Source organism: Cyclospora cayetanensis, unplaced genomic scaffold (assembly GCF_002999335.1).
Source record: "Cyclospora cayetanensis isolate NF1_C8 unplaced genomic scaffold, CcayRef3 CcayRef3_contig_36, whole genome shotgun sequence".
Taxonomy (NCBI): domain Eukaryota; phylum Apicomplexa; class Conoidasida; order Eucoccidiorida; family Eimeriidae; genus Cyclospora; species Cyclospora cayetanensis.
The window spans coordinates 65,327-80,669 of record NW_020312325.1 but is presented as its reverse complement, the minus strand read 5'-3'; the positions used below and the strand labels follow the sequence as shown (position 1 = coordinate 80,669).

The following is a 15,343-nucleotide window of genomic DNA, read 5'->3' as shown; positions in this document are numbered from 1 at the left end:
GGCTTTACGAGGTTCAACAGCTGGTGACCATACAGTGAGAGGATCGCAAAATAGCTAAGCCATCTGGCCGGAAAATTCTTTCGTGCACGATCGATTTGCCTTAAAGTTGGAAGTGCTCCGGAACTGTCGAAACTGACATCCTGTATAACATTTATAGCTCCCCAAATTGATTGCCGGACTTTGCCGTCCAGGCAAGTGACCTTGCTGAGGTGGAGGTTTCACGGACGGCCGCAGTGGTGCTGGATTCTACGGCTACTGATGCCCAAGGGCACACTAGATGGGATATTTTAGTGAAGTGTGGAAGAAAACTAAAGCCTTTAGTGACCGGCTGAGGAGCAGTTTTGGACCTTGCCTGCATGAGAATTTGCGGCTCACTCGGCTTCAGAACGCTAGCACCCAGGGGCCGCCTCTCCCAAACCGACAAAACCAAGCGAGAAATGAGTGCTATGTCCCTTGAGATTATTTTCATAAGAAGAGGAGTATGGATCTTCATCCCCGCAAAGAAGAGTGAACGTTCGTCTTCTTGCTTTGCGCTGTTGCGTTTCCGCGTGGCTGCACAGCACCATGGTCTCGCTGCACAGAAGAGGGAGATTGAATAATTTGTGTCAATTACGTGGGATGACGAGCACTGGGAGCCCTCTTTGCCTCCGCATTGCTGACACTTGCCGCATCACCCAGAAACTGCCAAGTTCCTTGGCGTATTGCAAGTAGATCTTGCGTGTGTACCTCGTTGTTGTGTGGCAGACGCAGCCTCATGTTTCACTTGCAATTTGAAATTTCTCATAGTGTGACTCGCTACTTTTATGTCTCCTGTTGGCGTCTTCCACTTCCCTCCCCCCAATACCCCTTGGCTGGTGAGCGGCTGGGCAAACGCCCAGGATCCCAGAGTGAGGCTTTCTACCAATAGCAAGAGCCCGATTGATTTTAGCGGCAAGGAACTTCAATTAACCTAACCATCCAACTTAAATTAATCAATTGTTCTAGCTGAGAAGAGAAAATAGGAGGCAGCTGCTTCTGCAGGCACAGCCGCAGCCACATGAGAACCCACACAAACAACGCACAGCATGCAGAGCCGGGCCCCCCGGTGGGGTTTAGAGTTCACAGAAACAAGGACGGTATCTTTGTTCTGTTTAATTTGTTCTTTAGGGTTTAGGACAGAAGGTTTAGGGTTAAGGGCTTAGCCGGAACAGTGCCTGCAACTGAAGTGCGCGTACACCGGTCCGCCCCAGGAGGTGCGGGGTGTCTGTTCTTGCATATCTCTTCCTTGGTTTCCTCTTTTTCTTGCCATTTTCTACCCCTCTTCTAATAAGAAATATACCCCGACGCCTGAAGTAACCTCTAGGCTTTCGGTACCCAGCAGCTTCAGAGGGGCCCCGCTGCGCTGCCCCTCTAGCCAGCAAAACCCAGTCCTAAGCTTCCGAGTTTAGGTTCTTAGCTCTAGGATTAGGGTTTAGCAACCTGCAACTGCTGCGTGGAGAGCTAATCCCAGGGCTTCTGTTCTGGGATTTGGTGTTGGGGTTTAAAGCCAACCTTTCCGACCATGTATGGGGGTTCGGATTCCCCTCAGGGGGCTGGGGACGGCGGCCATCACCAGGGAGGTCCCCCTGTGGATCCTCAGGCTGCTCCTCCGGTGGATAATCAAGGGGGGCCTCAAGGTGCCTCTTCTGAGGAGGCTCCAGAACGAAGTGTGTGGACACCTGATGGAGCCACAGAACCAGCGGATCCCCCGGCAGACGCAGGGACCGCTGGATCCCCGTCAGGCGCAGCAATGCAGAAGGCGGGAGTGTCTGTACTGACAGAGGGCGGCGGTAGACAGGCGCAGGCTGATAATCAAAGGAACGGCAGCGCAGAGGAAAAGGGCGATCGAGTGTACGCAAGTCTAGAATCCTCAGCGGTAGCGTCCCGCGTCTCTCTTCGCTTCGTAGTGCACAGTGTGATATATGTCTGTCTGGCTAGGCATCTTAGGATTTGCTTAGGCTTCAGGGCTTAGGGTGTGCGTGCTATTTGCACAGGAGTTACTTTGTTGGGGGTTTACATCCGGAGATCACACGTGGGGAGCTGCAGGAGTATCTCTCGGGATTTGTGCCTGTCGAGGAGATCGACATAAAGATGGACGTTTCAACAGGTATACATGGCGTTAAGGTCCAATTATAGTTAGGGGGTTTTGGGTGGCTAGTGCTTGGGATTAGAGTTGTGGAAAAATTGTTCTAGCTTCGAGGTCGTTTCTCTCCTCTTGCCCCAGGTCTTGTGGCCTAGAAATCGCTATTACACTGGCGCCTTCACGCAGGAACAGGGGCGTATATTAGTGTCTATGTGGTGTGATTAGGGAGGAACAGGGGCTATGCATTTATATCCGTTCGGCCGCCTTTCAACGCCGATGCATTTTTGAACACGAAACACATCCTTAGAGATAAGCAAGTGGATATCCGGTACGTGGCGTGGCATCGAGGATTGAGGGTTTAGGGTAAGGGTGTAGGGCCATGTATTGTATGGCCGTCACTTTGTTCTCGCGTATCTGGACATATTTTCATGTCCCTATCCTCTCGACTCGATGTGGACTACTTGTTTTGGCCTGTGAGCTAGGATTTATGATTTATGGCTCAGGGAACTTGGGAGCAAACCCGCACCGGAGAGACAGGCAGAGAGGCCGCCGGAGCGACGCATGAGTAGCAGCAGCGCAAATCGCCACAAGATATTTATTGGTGGAATTACTTCGTCCGTAACGGAAGGTGCGAAATCTACAAAGCCCGACTCGCCCCTTTCAACGAGACCCTTCCCCCCCCCCCGCCGCCAAAGCCACTAGCAATGGATCCGTGAAGTATGTGTCCTCCGTCGATGCGTGTGCGTGTGGTCTTGTAATCAGAGACGTTACAGCACCATTTTGAGCAGTTTGGTTCTATCGAGAAGGTCCGAGACTGCACAACTGGATCACTGCTTTCCATCCATCGCCATCCGCCATGCATCCCTTTGCGTTTTCTCGCGTTAGGATATCGACGCGCCTGCCTACTGTTTGTTTGTTCCCCTTTTCTGCATACGTCTCGCTATTTTGGGCTGCCAGTTGCGGAGCTGCATACCTTTGTCGGTTTGCTCCCGACATGCCCTGAACGCGTAGTGCGGCGTCATGGGTTCCTGTTTGGATTGTGGGTAAAGCTATGCATATATATATATATATATATATATTGGATCGCGTCTTTTTCGATGCTTCTGCATGTGTATGTATCATCACCCCGTGCTATCCATTCGTTGTATGTGCATATTTGCAGGCCACAATAATTCGTGACGGCAGTGGGAAGAGCCGCGGATTCGGCTTTGTGCAGTTCACCTCTGTGGACTCCGTGGCTCTTGCGGTTGGGGCCTCTCCCCACCAGCTCGATTCTGAGAACAAAGTGGGCATGTCTTCTTTTTTTTCAGCGTTCACCTGTCTCGAATCCTCCGTGCACTGTCTGGGCTCCTGATTCCGTGATGCGCGTGTTTATTCACCTGTCTTTTGCGGCGGGATAGAATTTTTCCAGTTTAACCTGTGTGTATCCCCTGTGTGTTTTCGCATCCCTTACTGTGTATTGCATGGCAGGTCGACGCCCAGCCGGCGCAGGATCGCGGCGCTCGTCGCTTGCCTGCTGGCCGCTACTCTACTTCTCCGTATTACGAACAGGGTTATTACGGGTATGGGTATGGAGGGGCAGCAGCAGGGCCTTACGGGTACCATGCTGCAGCGGCTGCTGCCTACTCTCCAATGTACGCCCCCAACCCATATGGAGCCTATGCGGGATACGGAGGCTACTATGGCGGGACAGCGTATGGAGATGCGTATGGCACGGCCGAAGGGGGCTATGGAGCCATTAGGAGAGGTTAGAAAGGATGTTTTCACTGCTGCTAAAGCTCTTGTTGTAGCGTCTCTTGGTTTTGTTCTAGCTGGTGGTGCTGCTGTTGCTGTTGCTGCTGCTGCACCCGTTGCTGATTGCCTGTGCGCCCTGAGCCTTTTCTGCCTAGTCCATCGCCCTTTCTTGCCTTGGCGCTTCCTTTGTATAGTCGGCCGAGTGGTGAGGTTTGCGACGAAGTATTGTGCAAGTGCTTCTTTTTTTTTGCTGTGTTGAGGTCACAGGAGATGAGGGGCACGGTGGAGCCTCCCGTTCAGCAAGAGGCGCTCCCTACTGAGTTGTAAACTTACGCGGCATCGGGTGCATAGAGAACGCCTCTGGTACACCCCAAGAGGGGAATATACAGGCACCCCGCTCAGGACATTCAGTATAAAACAGAACGAGGAGTGCGGCAGCTATATATAAATGTATACTCCTATGCATTTGTATATCGGTATTGTCTCCTGGGGTGTGGATCTTTGTACACAAATGTGTGTATAAAGATTCACACCGGACTGTGCGTATCTATCCAGCATATGCGTCTTGTGGTGTTTGTAGACCGCATACACCCTGGTGCTGTATCTGCATGCACAGCGGGATCTGCCTTAACATATATTTGTGGGTATATTTGTGTGTGAGGGGGAGGTGGGGGTTAGGGACTCTTTTTGGTTTAGAAACAGCACGGAGTGAGGTGGGGGAGATCGCTATGATGCCCACCCGCGCAGCTGCTGTTGCTGCAGTGGGAACAGTACCAATAGCAGCAGCACAAGCAATAGCAACAACAGGAGTAAAGGGGACGGCAGTTGCAGTATAATGAACTCCTGTGTTGTTGATGTTGCGGCTGTGTCTGTATGGGGGCCTTAGAATATCTTCCGTTAAAACGTCAGCGGTTTGCTTCCTCTAAGGACGTTCTCGTGGACTGTGCCTTTCTCTGCCGCTTCCCTTCCAAACAAACGCTTGGGCGCTGAATAGGTGCAGCGATTCTTCACGTAGCAGTTGCACCTGCTTTAGTATTGCAGGCATCTGGAGAATTTAGGCTTCTAGGCTGCAAAAGCAGAAACCTGAGCCGCACGGGAATTCTGCAGTTTAAGGGATGCCTCCACATAGTGTGCCCCGTCATATTCGAGGATCTTCTATGGGGAAATTGCTCATGCGCGGATGAGTAACGGTTCGGTGTTAAAACTATCATCGAGTAATGGTATAGAGTGCCTGTGACAGCCGGGGAGGAGATCCCTCAAATCGTGACAGCCGTTCTTTCATCAGGAGGCGATAAAAATGTATAGGCTCTCTTCGGGCATAGTCGATAGGTAGTAGAGATAAAATTTGGGAAAGGGGAGCTGTGCGGGAGGGGCAAGACACCCCTCGGAGAAACAAATAATGGAGAAAGTGTCGCACATTCCCTGACCTCGAGCGTTGGGATGCTGGTATGCACACGAGTAGCGATACCCTAGCTGTACCGTCACTGCATACTGGTATGGGCAACCATGAATGTGGGGCTATATACTGTAGCTTCCAGATTATACAATCACTCGCTGTGTGCATCAACCTGGTGCTCACGGTGGTACCATTACACCGATTGCCGGTTCCCTCTGTACGTCCCTTCGGGTAAGACCTTAAAGGGGACAGACAAAACAGAAACGGTACAAAATCTACTTGTTGCAGCACAAATGATGCGGTTTCCATGGAGCCTCGTGCTAGATGCATAAGCATTCTCTCTGAGAAGCAGCACCCTAAAGCCAGCTCGAGGCGCACAGTCCAAAGTGCACTGGGCGCTGCAGCTTTAGAATCAACCGCATGCATTGACAAAGAGCTATTTCTCCTTGGCAGGAGGCCGCTATAGATAAAATTTTGTCCAGCGAAGACATCTAGATATGGCATTTTTGTTGATGCAGCGTTCAAGGGCTACTCGGAAGCAAAGGCAGACGAGAGAAAACAACTACATCAATTCAAAAATGCTCTAGTATCTGCTGCCCACACTGGAAACGCTTAGCTGTATGGCGGCTTGGCCTAAGGAACGCTGGGCTTGTCCGTTACGCACAGAAGTAGGCTTGGGATTCAGGCTGCGCTCTACAGTTTCACTCAAGGTTACTCCAGCGCAGCCTCTGCGAATAGTACAGCCGCTCTTGTGGCCTTCTCCAGTCCTTTTTCAGTACCGTCTTTGGCGGCACCCACAGACCTTTCCTTCCCCCCTCCCTTCCCCCCAAGCTCCTTAAGGGCAGCATTGAGCCACTGGGACGACACCAACGGACTTTCCTTGGGACTGAAGCAAATACAAGACGTCCCACGACTCTCCAGACCCGTTAGAAGCAGAAATGGAGTTGTTGGAGCAGCAGCTTGAAGCGCCTGTGGACAGTTTTGCATTGCAGAATTGAAGGATAACAGGTACTACGTACACATGAAGGGTGCAGACATGAACATATAGTGTGCGCAAAAGATAAAGTGGAAATGCAAATAAATCGCGTGTTCGTGGAATTAAGCAGAAGTGAGCTTGATCTCCGCATACTGTACATCGTGAGCAATGGAGCAAAGCCAATACTTCGAATGTAAAGCTTGCCTTTGCAGCTTCATCAAGGGCTTTCCCGTCACCCTGGAGTTGTGTCATATTGATGACGACAAATTTCTTAGCTTTGGCCGCCTCTGCTGCACCCTGTCCGAGGGACTTCGCCACACGCAGCAACTCCTTCGCACGGAACTTGCCTAGTTCCAGCTGCAAAAAACAGAACCGGAAGCATCTGAGCATCTGCGCACACCAACTGTCATGCGTCATACAAAAGACACCGTAAGCAGAAAGAATTGAAGACATCTCATGAGCCGCAACAACGGCTAGCAGGTTTCCAGGTGGGCCGTGTCATCTTTAACAATGATCTTCCACCGCAGCGCGTGCGACTTCTATCTTGGGTCTGTGATTTGTATGAAGCGCTAAGGCTGTGTATTTCCCTTGGAGAATCAGTTTTACCCCTAGTTTCTGTTTGTGATCCAACTCAGCCAGGAGTCTCCGCCTGCCCAGGAGCGGAAGTGTCTTGTTGGCTTCTACGAAGGACTTCGCTTGCTGCACCTCCTTTTCGAAAAGCGAAGAAGCCGGGGATGCACATTCCAAATTGGCCAGGCTCAGCTAAACAAACAATCGCCGCATACACCCTACAGACCTAAACCCGTGATCTACCATCAAGCTCGCCCAACAAAAAACACGCAAAAGGAACATGTCGGCACAGAGAACGAAAGGGCACCACAGCTCCTAACCCTAAATTTCATTTCTGAAAGGCAGGAAACTCTATATCCTACATCCCAACGACTGTACACCGGACTGTCAAACCTTACACAGACGTCTCTGAGTTCATTTCTGGCATTAACTGCTGCCTCTCCAGCCACCGCCACAATTCGCCTAACGCCCTTGGCAATGCTCTCCTCCGATATTATCACAAAGTCCTAAGCGGCAAAAGAGCATACACAAAACGAGAAGAACATGCACAAAGAGACACAGGCTGACTATATGGCACGCAGACTAATATATTGAAACCAGAGACCAGAGCAGTCCATGACAAGCTCAGCAGTCAATACTTTCCTACTTGAACAATAATTTTAAAGAGCATCCACATAGGCACATCCAGAATTCGTGCAATACATACATGTAAATATAAGCACAGAAAGTCATGTGTATTTGAAGAAGGCAATGAACACTACTTCAGGCATCAATAAACGTCCGAGCGGCTATGAGGATCTTTAGGCATAGTTTCGATGTACAGAAGTCCTCATAAAAGCATTGCCGCCAGAAATCATTCCAATATAAGCACCTAGCTAAATGTGAACCCTGAAGCCGTAATCTCTAGAAAGCGATTGCCCAGTCTCCAATGTGTCGTGCAATTTATACCTCCAGCTGTGCCGCGCTGCTAAGATGTGTGCCTCCGCACAGTTCCACACTGGTGTTCACTTTGTCTTCTCCCTGTGTCTCTCTGATTTTCAGAATTTCTTCGGTGTCTGGACCGATCGTTACGACTCTCACTGGGTCTGGATACACCTCGCCGAAGACCGCGCAGAGGGAAGGCAGAGTGAGTGCCGATTTTAGGGGAAGCACAGCAGTTGAAACTGGCAGGGATCCAGCTAGCTGCAAGACAAATAACGGCCAGGCTGGCAGAGAGCGAACTATGAAGTAGACGAGGCGGGAGCATGCTGAGAGGATATACTTAGGGGCTTGCGATGGTAGGGCACACGCAGCAGAAGGGAGAGCATATTGAAACCAGAAACTAAAGGGTCAAAGAAACAGAATAACCGTTCTCAGAGGCTGTGGAAAACTAAGGCGACGCAACAAGCAGCTCGGACATAGAAGATTCCACATCTCTCCACATTACACACTTTTCCCACGTAGCCCAAGACGCAGATTATGTCGTTATGGACTCTAATATCAAATTTGGGGCTTTGTGGCATACTGCTCTCTGAACATGGAGCTCAATCGCTTCCAGCTGCTGATTTGTCAGAGGTGCATCCCAGTCAAAGTCAAACCGAAGTCGCTTCTCCTCGACCAAAGATCCTTTTTGCTTTATAGTTCTCTTGTCTGCATTAGCTTCTCCATTAACAATCTTGTCGTTCGCCTTGCAAGGCTTTCCAGGCTCCTTCTTGCCCTCTCCGTCCTGCAGCAGAACCTGCTTTAAAGCGACTCCCAACAAGTGCGTTGCTGTGTGGTGCTGTGCAAGCCCAAAACGGCGTCCGTAGTTCACCCGGGGAACGAGCTCCTCGCCAACCTAAAGCGAACACATACATATATATATATATATACTTAGCACACCTGATGGAAGCTTCTGAATTCTTAACCAAAATTTACGAACACGCACATATGAGCACAACAATGCAAAGTGAAACACACACGTCCCACGTACCTACAAAACCCCATACCCTAAATTTTCAAAATTTCACAAACGTTGCAAGATACTTGTACCTTAGCCAGCTGCCCTAACCACACTTCCTTCTAATCTGCTGATTGCACCCTTTTTCTCACCTTGAGTGTCCCCGATCCGAATATTGAACCTATATGTAGGACATAGCTGCCACTCTTTTGCGTGTCTCTGACTTTGAAGCGCACAGTCCCAGACTGCAAAATCCCTTCGTCACCCAGCTGGCCTCCCTGCTCCGCATAGAAGGGAGTACGGTCAAGCACTAGGCCCACCACTGTACCATCCTCAAAGGCGGAGTCCTACAACAAAGTGAACAGCAAGCAACGCACATATACACATGCACACGTAGTACACCCGACGCATGATCCCACAAATTCATCCCTTAGACGAAAGGCCCATTTAGGCGCACTAGCTGGACACACGAAAAGCAAGAGGCTGTGCTGCAGATGCGCGAAAAAAAACTCAAAGGGCGAACCCTCACCATGAAGTTGGATCCATTCCATATGGCGTAGACCTTACAGGTGCACGGGGGAAATGTTTCTGTCGCCTGGGGTAAAAAATCAGAGATCACAAGGGACTCGAGCAGCCTGTGATATCTGGATTCAACGCGCACCTCAGGTGAATGCACATTCAAGCAAAAATACAAAGTGCTTCGAAAAGTATACAAATATAAATCCAAAAATATACACGGCATGGTTGCAGTCATAAGAAGCCGCTTCTTCTCCACATCCTTTAGCTTTGCTTGCCTCTTCTCGCCACTCCCGCATCCCTCTCGTCGAGTAAACTGCTCTTATATACCTCCATGCGGGACTTATACCCCTAGACACTCTGCAAACTGTTTCTGCCTCATTATACTGTTGTCTCTGTCTGCCGTTTCTCCTGTCGCTTTCCCGGAATGTTCCTCTGCTTACGGCATCATAAAACTTCTGTGCGATGTTCCACTTATATTTGAATGAATCATTCGTTGGCGGCACGCCTTCGAGCTCCAGTTTGTGGTGCTGGTCGGGTGGTAGACGGCAGACGGAGGCTCCACCTAAGGCCTTGAAGTTCGCGTTTTCTGATGCCGCACGATGTTCCTCAAACCTTTGCACACAAACCCAATAATTTGCAGTGGGTGCGAAACTAAGAAAGACAAGGACAACACGATGCGGTGGTAAGGGAGTGAAGAGTAAACACAATCATGGCTTCTCAAGACTTCGGAGAACAAAATATTTGATATGAATTGTAGCACGCATGCATGTGAACAAAGAGGTAAAGACATGCAGAGAATAAAGGAAACCCGGAGGTTAGCGTGTGTGCGTGTTCTCTGCGTCCACGTGTGCGTGCCCGTATCGTGCACCTGAGCTGTCCCTACTCTACTTTCTTGCCCTTGGCCCAAAAGATACACCCTCCTCCTTACCTCTTTTTGAACTCCTCAACATCAACTGCCCTGCCTTCCTCCTCTGCCATCAGCTCTGTGAGGTCCAAAGGGAAGCCGTAGGTGGTGTAGAGCGTGAACGCCTCAGCACCGGGGAACTTGCTCCCAGGAGAGAGCGATGCGACAACCTTCTTGAAGCGCTCAACACCCTAAAGCAAGCAGCAGAGCACCGGCAGAAGGTGCCAATGCAAGAGGCGGAGGTAGATATAGTGGCACTCAAAAGGGGGACAGTGTGCTATTTGATACGCGAATGCAAGAACACACGCGGAGGGGGGCGAAAGGAAGAAGCACAAGAGATGCATGGCGCTAGCAGGGACTCCGATCTACAGGCAATATACGAGATGAGAACTACCATAAACAGAGACGAATGTGAAGGCACAGGTTGCTGCAAGTGCCAGAATTTTCAGACTGCCTGAAGCTTGGCACTACGAGGTTGGCGGGGCGTGGTTCGGGACTTGCCTTATCCAGAGTCTTAGCAAATTGTTGTTCTTCCCTCGAAAGAATCTGTTCGACCTTCTCTTGACGGCGGATAAGCTCCGGGAAAACAGCACCGAGGGACGAGCAAACGCAAGACACCAACTGTGGAAAGCTTTTGTCTGAACAGGGACAGATAAAAAGACGGGGTCTTACAAGGAGGCAAGCTCGGAGCACGACAATGCGAAAGAAGCGAACCGGAGAGTGACTCCCACCGTTCAAGGTATATTTGCCAGTATGCATGCAATGCGCAGGACAGAGCCACACTTAAAGGGAAAAAGGAAAGGACCACGGTGCAGTCACACACTCATTCATACGTAGTTACGTTTGCCCGATACAGCAACTCCAACAAAAAAGAGAAGGAAAGCGAAGAAGGCAAAAGCCCAGACACAAAGAAACACCAAGAGGTAGACCGGTAGGAAAGGGGGTCCAAGATCTACGCAGGAATATTCAATTTCCTCTTTTCCACAGGTATTAGCCTTCCTGGAAAGCGTCGGCGTACCAGGTAGCTGGAGTGTTTGTTTCGCAAAACGAATAGCTCTTCTGAGAATTCTTCTCAAGACATAACCCCGTCCCTCGTTCGAAGGTTCGGCTCCGTCAGTGATGGCCACGGATAAGCACCGAATGTGGTCCGCCAAGACACGGTAAGCCATGTCTATCTTGTCTTTGTCCGCTGCCCCTACCTAAAGTAGAACATTGAAAGGATCGAGAGGGGGCAGATACGTCATACAGTGGAGCGCTAGGCATTAAGAGCCGTCACGGTTGTGTGCAGGCACTTGAAGAAAACGGCGGTGGCCAGTGTTCACCAATCAATGGTCAAGTAATCTGCACACGCTACGGACTAAAAACTCGACTTTTTAGGGCTTATGCTACCAGGGTTTTGCAATCACCTTCCCCTGGTACGGTGGCAGCTTCGGGTTGAAAGAGTGAATTCGCTCAAAAAGGGGCAAAAATAGATCCGTGTCGTAGTTTGACTTCTTCTGCTGCAACACTGAAACCAGGCGCTCCAAGCCCATACCTGCGGAAAAGTACGCCGAAACCACAGAACAAATGTCATCCCTGATCTCCCCCGCAACAGAAACACACACCAGCAAACACTGCGCATTGCAAAGGCATCCCCACAAGCGGTGGTACAAAGGCAGGCAAAATGAACCACAAACCATGTAGCCAAGAAACACACGCGGCCCACACCCCCATTCCCTACAGAAACCTATCCCCTGAGAGCAAACAGTGTGCTCCCTTACCAACACCAACTCCTACCTGTATCGACGCAGGGTGCAGGTAGGGGTGTGAGAGTTTGGCTGTTTTCCCTGTTGAACTGCATAAATACCAAATTCCAGATCTCGAGGACCGAGGGATCGTCCTCATTCACCAAGCTCGCAGCGTCGCGGCCACCTGAAAGATGTGCAAGAGGAGATGACACTATGGAGTGTGTTACCCCTTGGAACTATCCATTTAAGAAAACCTCCAGTTCAAGCAATGGTCAGCAGAGTTCATAGTAAGGCTTTGAATGCCAGCAACTAGAACCTAGCTGGGTGCCTTCACCAAAAGGCAGCATTAAGATGCAGCAGTGGTTCCGCAAAGCACAAAACGTGCTACTACGGCAGGATGACCTCCTCTTAGGGTTTTAAGTACGGGGACTAGGGTGTATAGGCACCTATTCGATCAAAGTGAATCTCCGTGCATGGACCGCAGGGTCCTACATCCGCCATCTCCCAAAAGTTTTCCTTCGCTCCGAACGGGAGAACCCTGAATGCCGACATCGGTAGACATACGTGAAGGAGGATCAAGTAAACAAGGCTGATTGATGAAAATAACCAAAATAGCAAGGCAAAAAAGGAGCCTGTCAGCAAAGACAGACGCGAACGAAACGAACATAGCGCGTCACATGGCATACTACTCCTCAAGTTGGCCAAAAACCCCTCAGTGCTAAATATGCCAATCCCCTTACAAACCTTTCTGCAGGTAGGTATTTAAGCCAAATAGCCTTCGCTTTCTCGTCCGGAGGACAGCTCGGGAACTTCGGATCTCCACCAAAGTACGTTGCGTACAACCTTAAGCATCCACACACCAGGAAACACAAAGAGCAAGCGATGCAGTGCGGCCATACGGAGAGAAGGCTCCTTGTAGGACCTCCTGTGAAAGCGCTTTCTGGCCCATAACGCTATGCGATAATGCGATTACCATGGCACGTGATAGAAAGAAATAAAAAATAGTCAGCAGAGGCGCCGAGAAAGCCTCATTCGAGAGGTAGGAAGCACCACAAACACGCCCCCGCCGCTACTTCGCATACGTCAAACTCCGTGCAGCCACGCATCGCTAGTAAATCCCTTGTGGTGTTCAAATACAAATAAATACTCAGAAAAGCGTGCCAACTGCTGGACGACCCAAACGCGAGGCGGTGGCCTATCTCTTGCACTTCTGACCTGTCCTTGGGCAGTTTGTACACCTCGGTTAGAAGCGTCCACGCCCATTCAATGGCTTCATCTTTGAAATAGTCCCCGAAGCTCCAGTTTCCCAGCATTTCAAAGAACGTGTGATGGTACTCGTCCTTCCCCACATCTTCCAGGTCATTGTGCTTGCCTCCAGCCCGGATGCACTTTTGTGTGTCAACCACACGACGTAAGCGGCCTGAAACAAAGGAGACCGATCAAACGGCAGTATTAAAAGCAGGCAGAAAACGAGCAAGCACTGAAAAGAAGCTGCATGAGGAAGCTCGATAGAAATAGGGAGGGACAGGCAAGACAGCCCGCGGAATAGAACCATACCCAAAGGGGAATTCTTGTCCACCTGGCCCAAAAAGACAGGTTTGAACTGATTCATACCTGCAAGCAAAAACCAAATATGCATTCAGGACCACAAGCTCAAGCGCTCGCGAAGCTCTAAATACTGGTGAGAGAAGAAATGTACTAAGACAAATGTACGGAAGAAGAGATGGAGACATAGCAAAAGGGTGCAGAGGAAGGCAGAGACCACGTCTGGAAAAACAGATGCAGACATCGAGAACAAAGTAAAGTCATATTTAGATGGCCGGAAGCTGTAAATAAACACAAAACGAGCAAAAGGTGCGTTTTATCAGTCACGCGAATGCACTGACGTGCAATTACGAGTGCAGCACTTCGTGTGCAACAGGAGATAGCACAATGAAGCAGTTCTCGTCTATATTTATCCACAGGCACATGGGGGCCACTGTACTACCAGCTGCTCCCATAAGAAGCAGTCCATCCTCTCCGTGGCTATAGATGCATGCCCCCAGATGCCAACACCGCTGCCCTTCCTATGCCCTAGACTCTGGTGCTGAGCCTGCAGTATGGCAGCAACCGGAGAAGCTTGATTACCGGCATTAATAAACAGAAGTGTATTATCTCCATGGGGAACGACAGGAGATGACGCGTATCTCTTGTGCTGCATCAACTCGAAGAACGAAATGTAAACCTCACGAACCGCCGAGGAAGGCCAACCCTCCGCCCGCGCTTTCTCAGCCATGGCTTGCAGCTCTTCCATAGTCTGCACAGCACCACCGGTGGTTATGCTGGTGGAGCTTGGCGTCGTCGTCATTTTTGGATGTCTCTGCTGCTGATTTATTCTGTTGGTGCTGCCGTATCCGGTTGCTGTTCCTACAGCTGCAGCTGTTCGATCACGTTGGAGAAGAGTGGTGGCACCTGGGCAACGGGGAAAAGAGCTGGATTGATGCAGCGAAAAAGCCCGTGCACCACGGAGTTGGGAGAAGGGGGAGAAGCAGTTATTAAGAGGAGATAGGAAGGAACTGGTGTGGCACAAAGCTGTGGGGGCCAGTATTGTACGTACAGTTGTAACTCTGGGGAGAAGGCCGGGAGCAAGAGAAGTGAGTAAAGAGACAAACGCTAGCAACTGTTGCATCAAGAAGGAGAGCGACACGAGAAGAGAAAGTGCAGTTGTTGGACACAGTCCTGGGGGCGACCCACGGAGCTTATGCGCCAATGAGCAGCTGGGAGTCTGCTGAATGTTAACGGAAGAAGACGGTTGAAAGATAGATTTAGAAAATAAAAGAAACGTAACAAAGCTCATTTAATATCGTAGGACGAAGAAACAACATAATCCACAAGACTACGGAACAGCAGAGCACCTGCCCTTCGGCGGCTGCTACAGCATTCTTACAGCTCTGGAGAAGCTCACTGTTCTGCGATCTAAATACACTGCCCCTCCCCAAATTCTCCCTGCCACTGTATAATGTGGATGGGGGCTAGAAGAAACTGTACCTGCGGAGATAAAGAAAGCTAATTGCTACCGCGTAACCAAATAAGCTGGTGTCTGCATGTCCCCCAGCTGCGATGCAAGTGCTCCACTGCGTGAGAAACCGGCATGGTCCTAACTCATATATATTTTAACTACCAGGAGTAAAAAAATTTCACTTTAGGCGCAGCGAAGTAACCGCACTAGGTCCATGTTGGCGGCTACATGTGCGCTGGGGATTCGATGGTCTTCGGCTGTTAATTTGCGATAAATTTGGTGCAGTTCACGATTGTTGTGAGTTGAATACATGGGCTTAATGGTAATATATCTTCCGGGGCAGCTCGGATGCCCTTACATTCCACCTTTGAGCGTACCCCGTGTGCACAAGCACAAGGCTTGTGACGAGAAAGTGCAAAAAGAAGAATGCGAAGATGTTTAGCTAGCAACACCCGTGTTGCGAATTCCCCTGTTGGGTCTCATTCTGCCTGCGTGCTCTT

The 15,343-nt window shown here is 50.1% G+C and overlaps 2 protein-coding genes across 2 annotated transcripts; one reads left to right on the top strand and one right to left on the bottom strand.

The window, feature by feature from the left end:
• The first annotated feature begins 1,540 nt into the window (after nucleotides 1-1,540).
• On the top strand, nucleotides 1,541-4,155 carry LOC34618233 (heterogeneous nuclear ribonucleoprotein D-like-B). Its single transcript, XM_022731569.2, has 8 exons — nucleotides 1,541-1,869; nucleotides 2,013-2,125; nucleotides 2,327-2,429; nucleotides 2,605-2,729; nucleotides 2,864-2,907; nucleotides 3,264-3,386; nucleotides 3,572-3,848; nucleotides 4,103-4,155. Exons 1-8 carry the CDS (start codon nucleotides 1,541-1,543, stop codon nucleotides 4,153-4,155), a joined length of 1,167 nt encoding a protein of 388 aa, XP_022591600.2.
• A 1,787-nt stretch (nucleotides 4,156-5,942) lies between these two features.
• LOC34618232 (alanine--tRNA ligase) lies at nucleotides 5,943-14,192 on the bottom strand. Its single transcript, XM_026334088.1, has 19 exons — nucleotides 13,973-14,192; nucleotides 13,403-13,459; nucleotides 13,061-13,265; nucleotides 12,590-12,688; nucleotides 12,292-12,383; nucleotides 11,895-12,029; nucleotides 11,525-11,652; nucleotides 11,137-11,317; nucleotides 10,590-10,756; nucleotides 10,143-10,309; nucleotides 9,655-9,826; nucleotides 9,225-9,290; nucleotides 8,848-9,042; nucleotides 8,282-8,593; nucleotides 7,726-7,959; nucleotides 7,176-7,283; nucleotides 6,814-6,969; nucleotides 6,412-6,564; nucleotides 5,943-6,200 (listed from the first exon to the last, which is right to left on the bottom strand). The coding sequence occupies exons 1-19, from the start codon at nucleotides 14,190-14,192 to the stop codon at nucleotides 5,943-5,945; spliced, it is 3,105 nt and encodes a 1,034-aa protein (XP_026189873.1).
• Nucleotides 14,193-15,343: the final 1,151 nt, after the last annotated feature.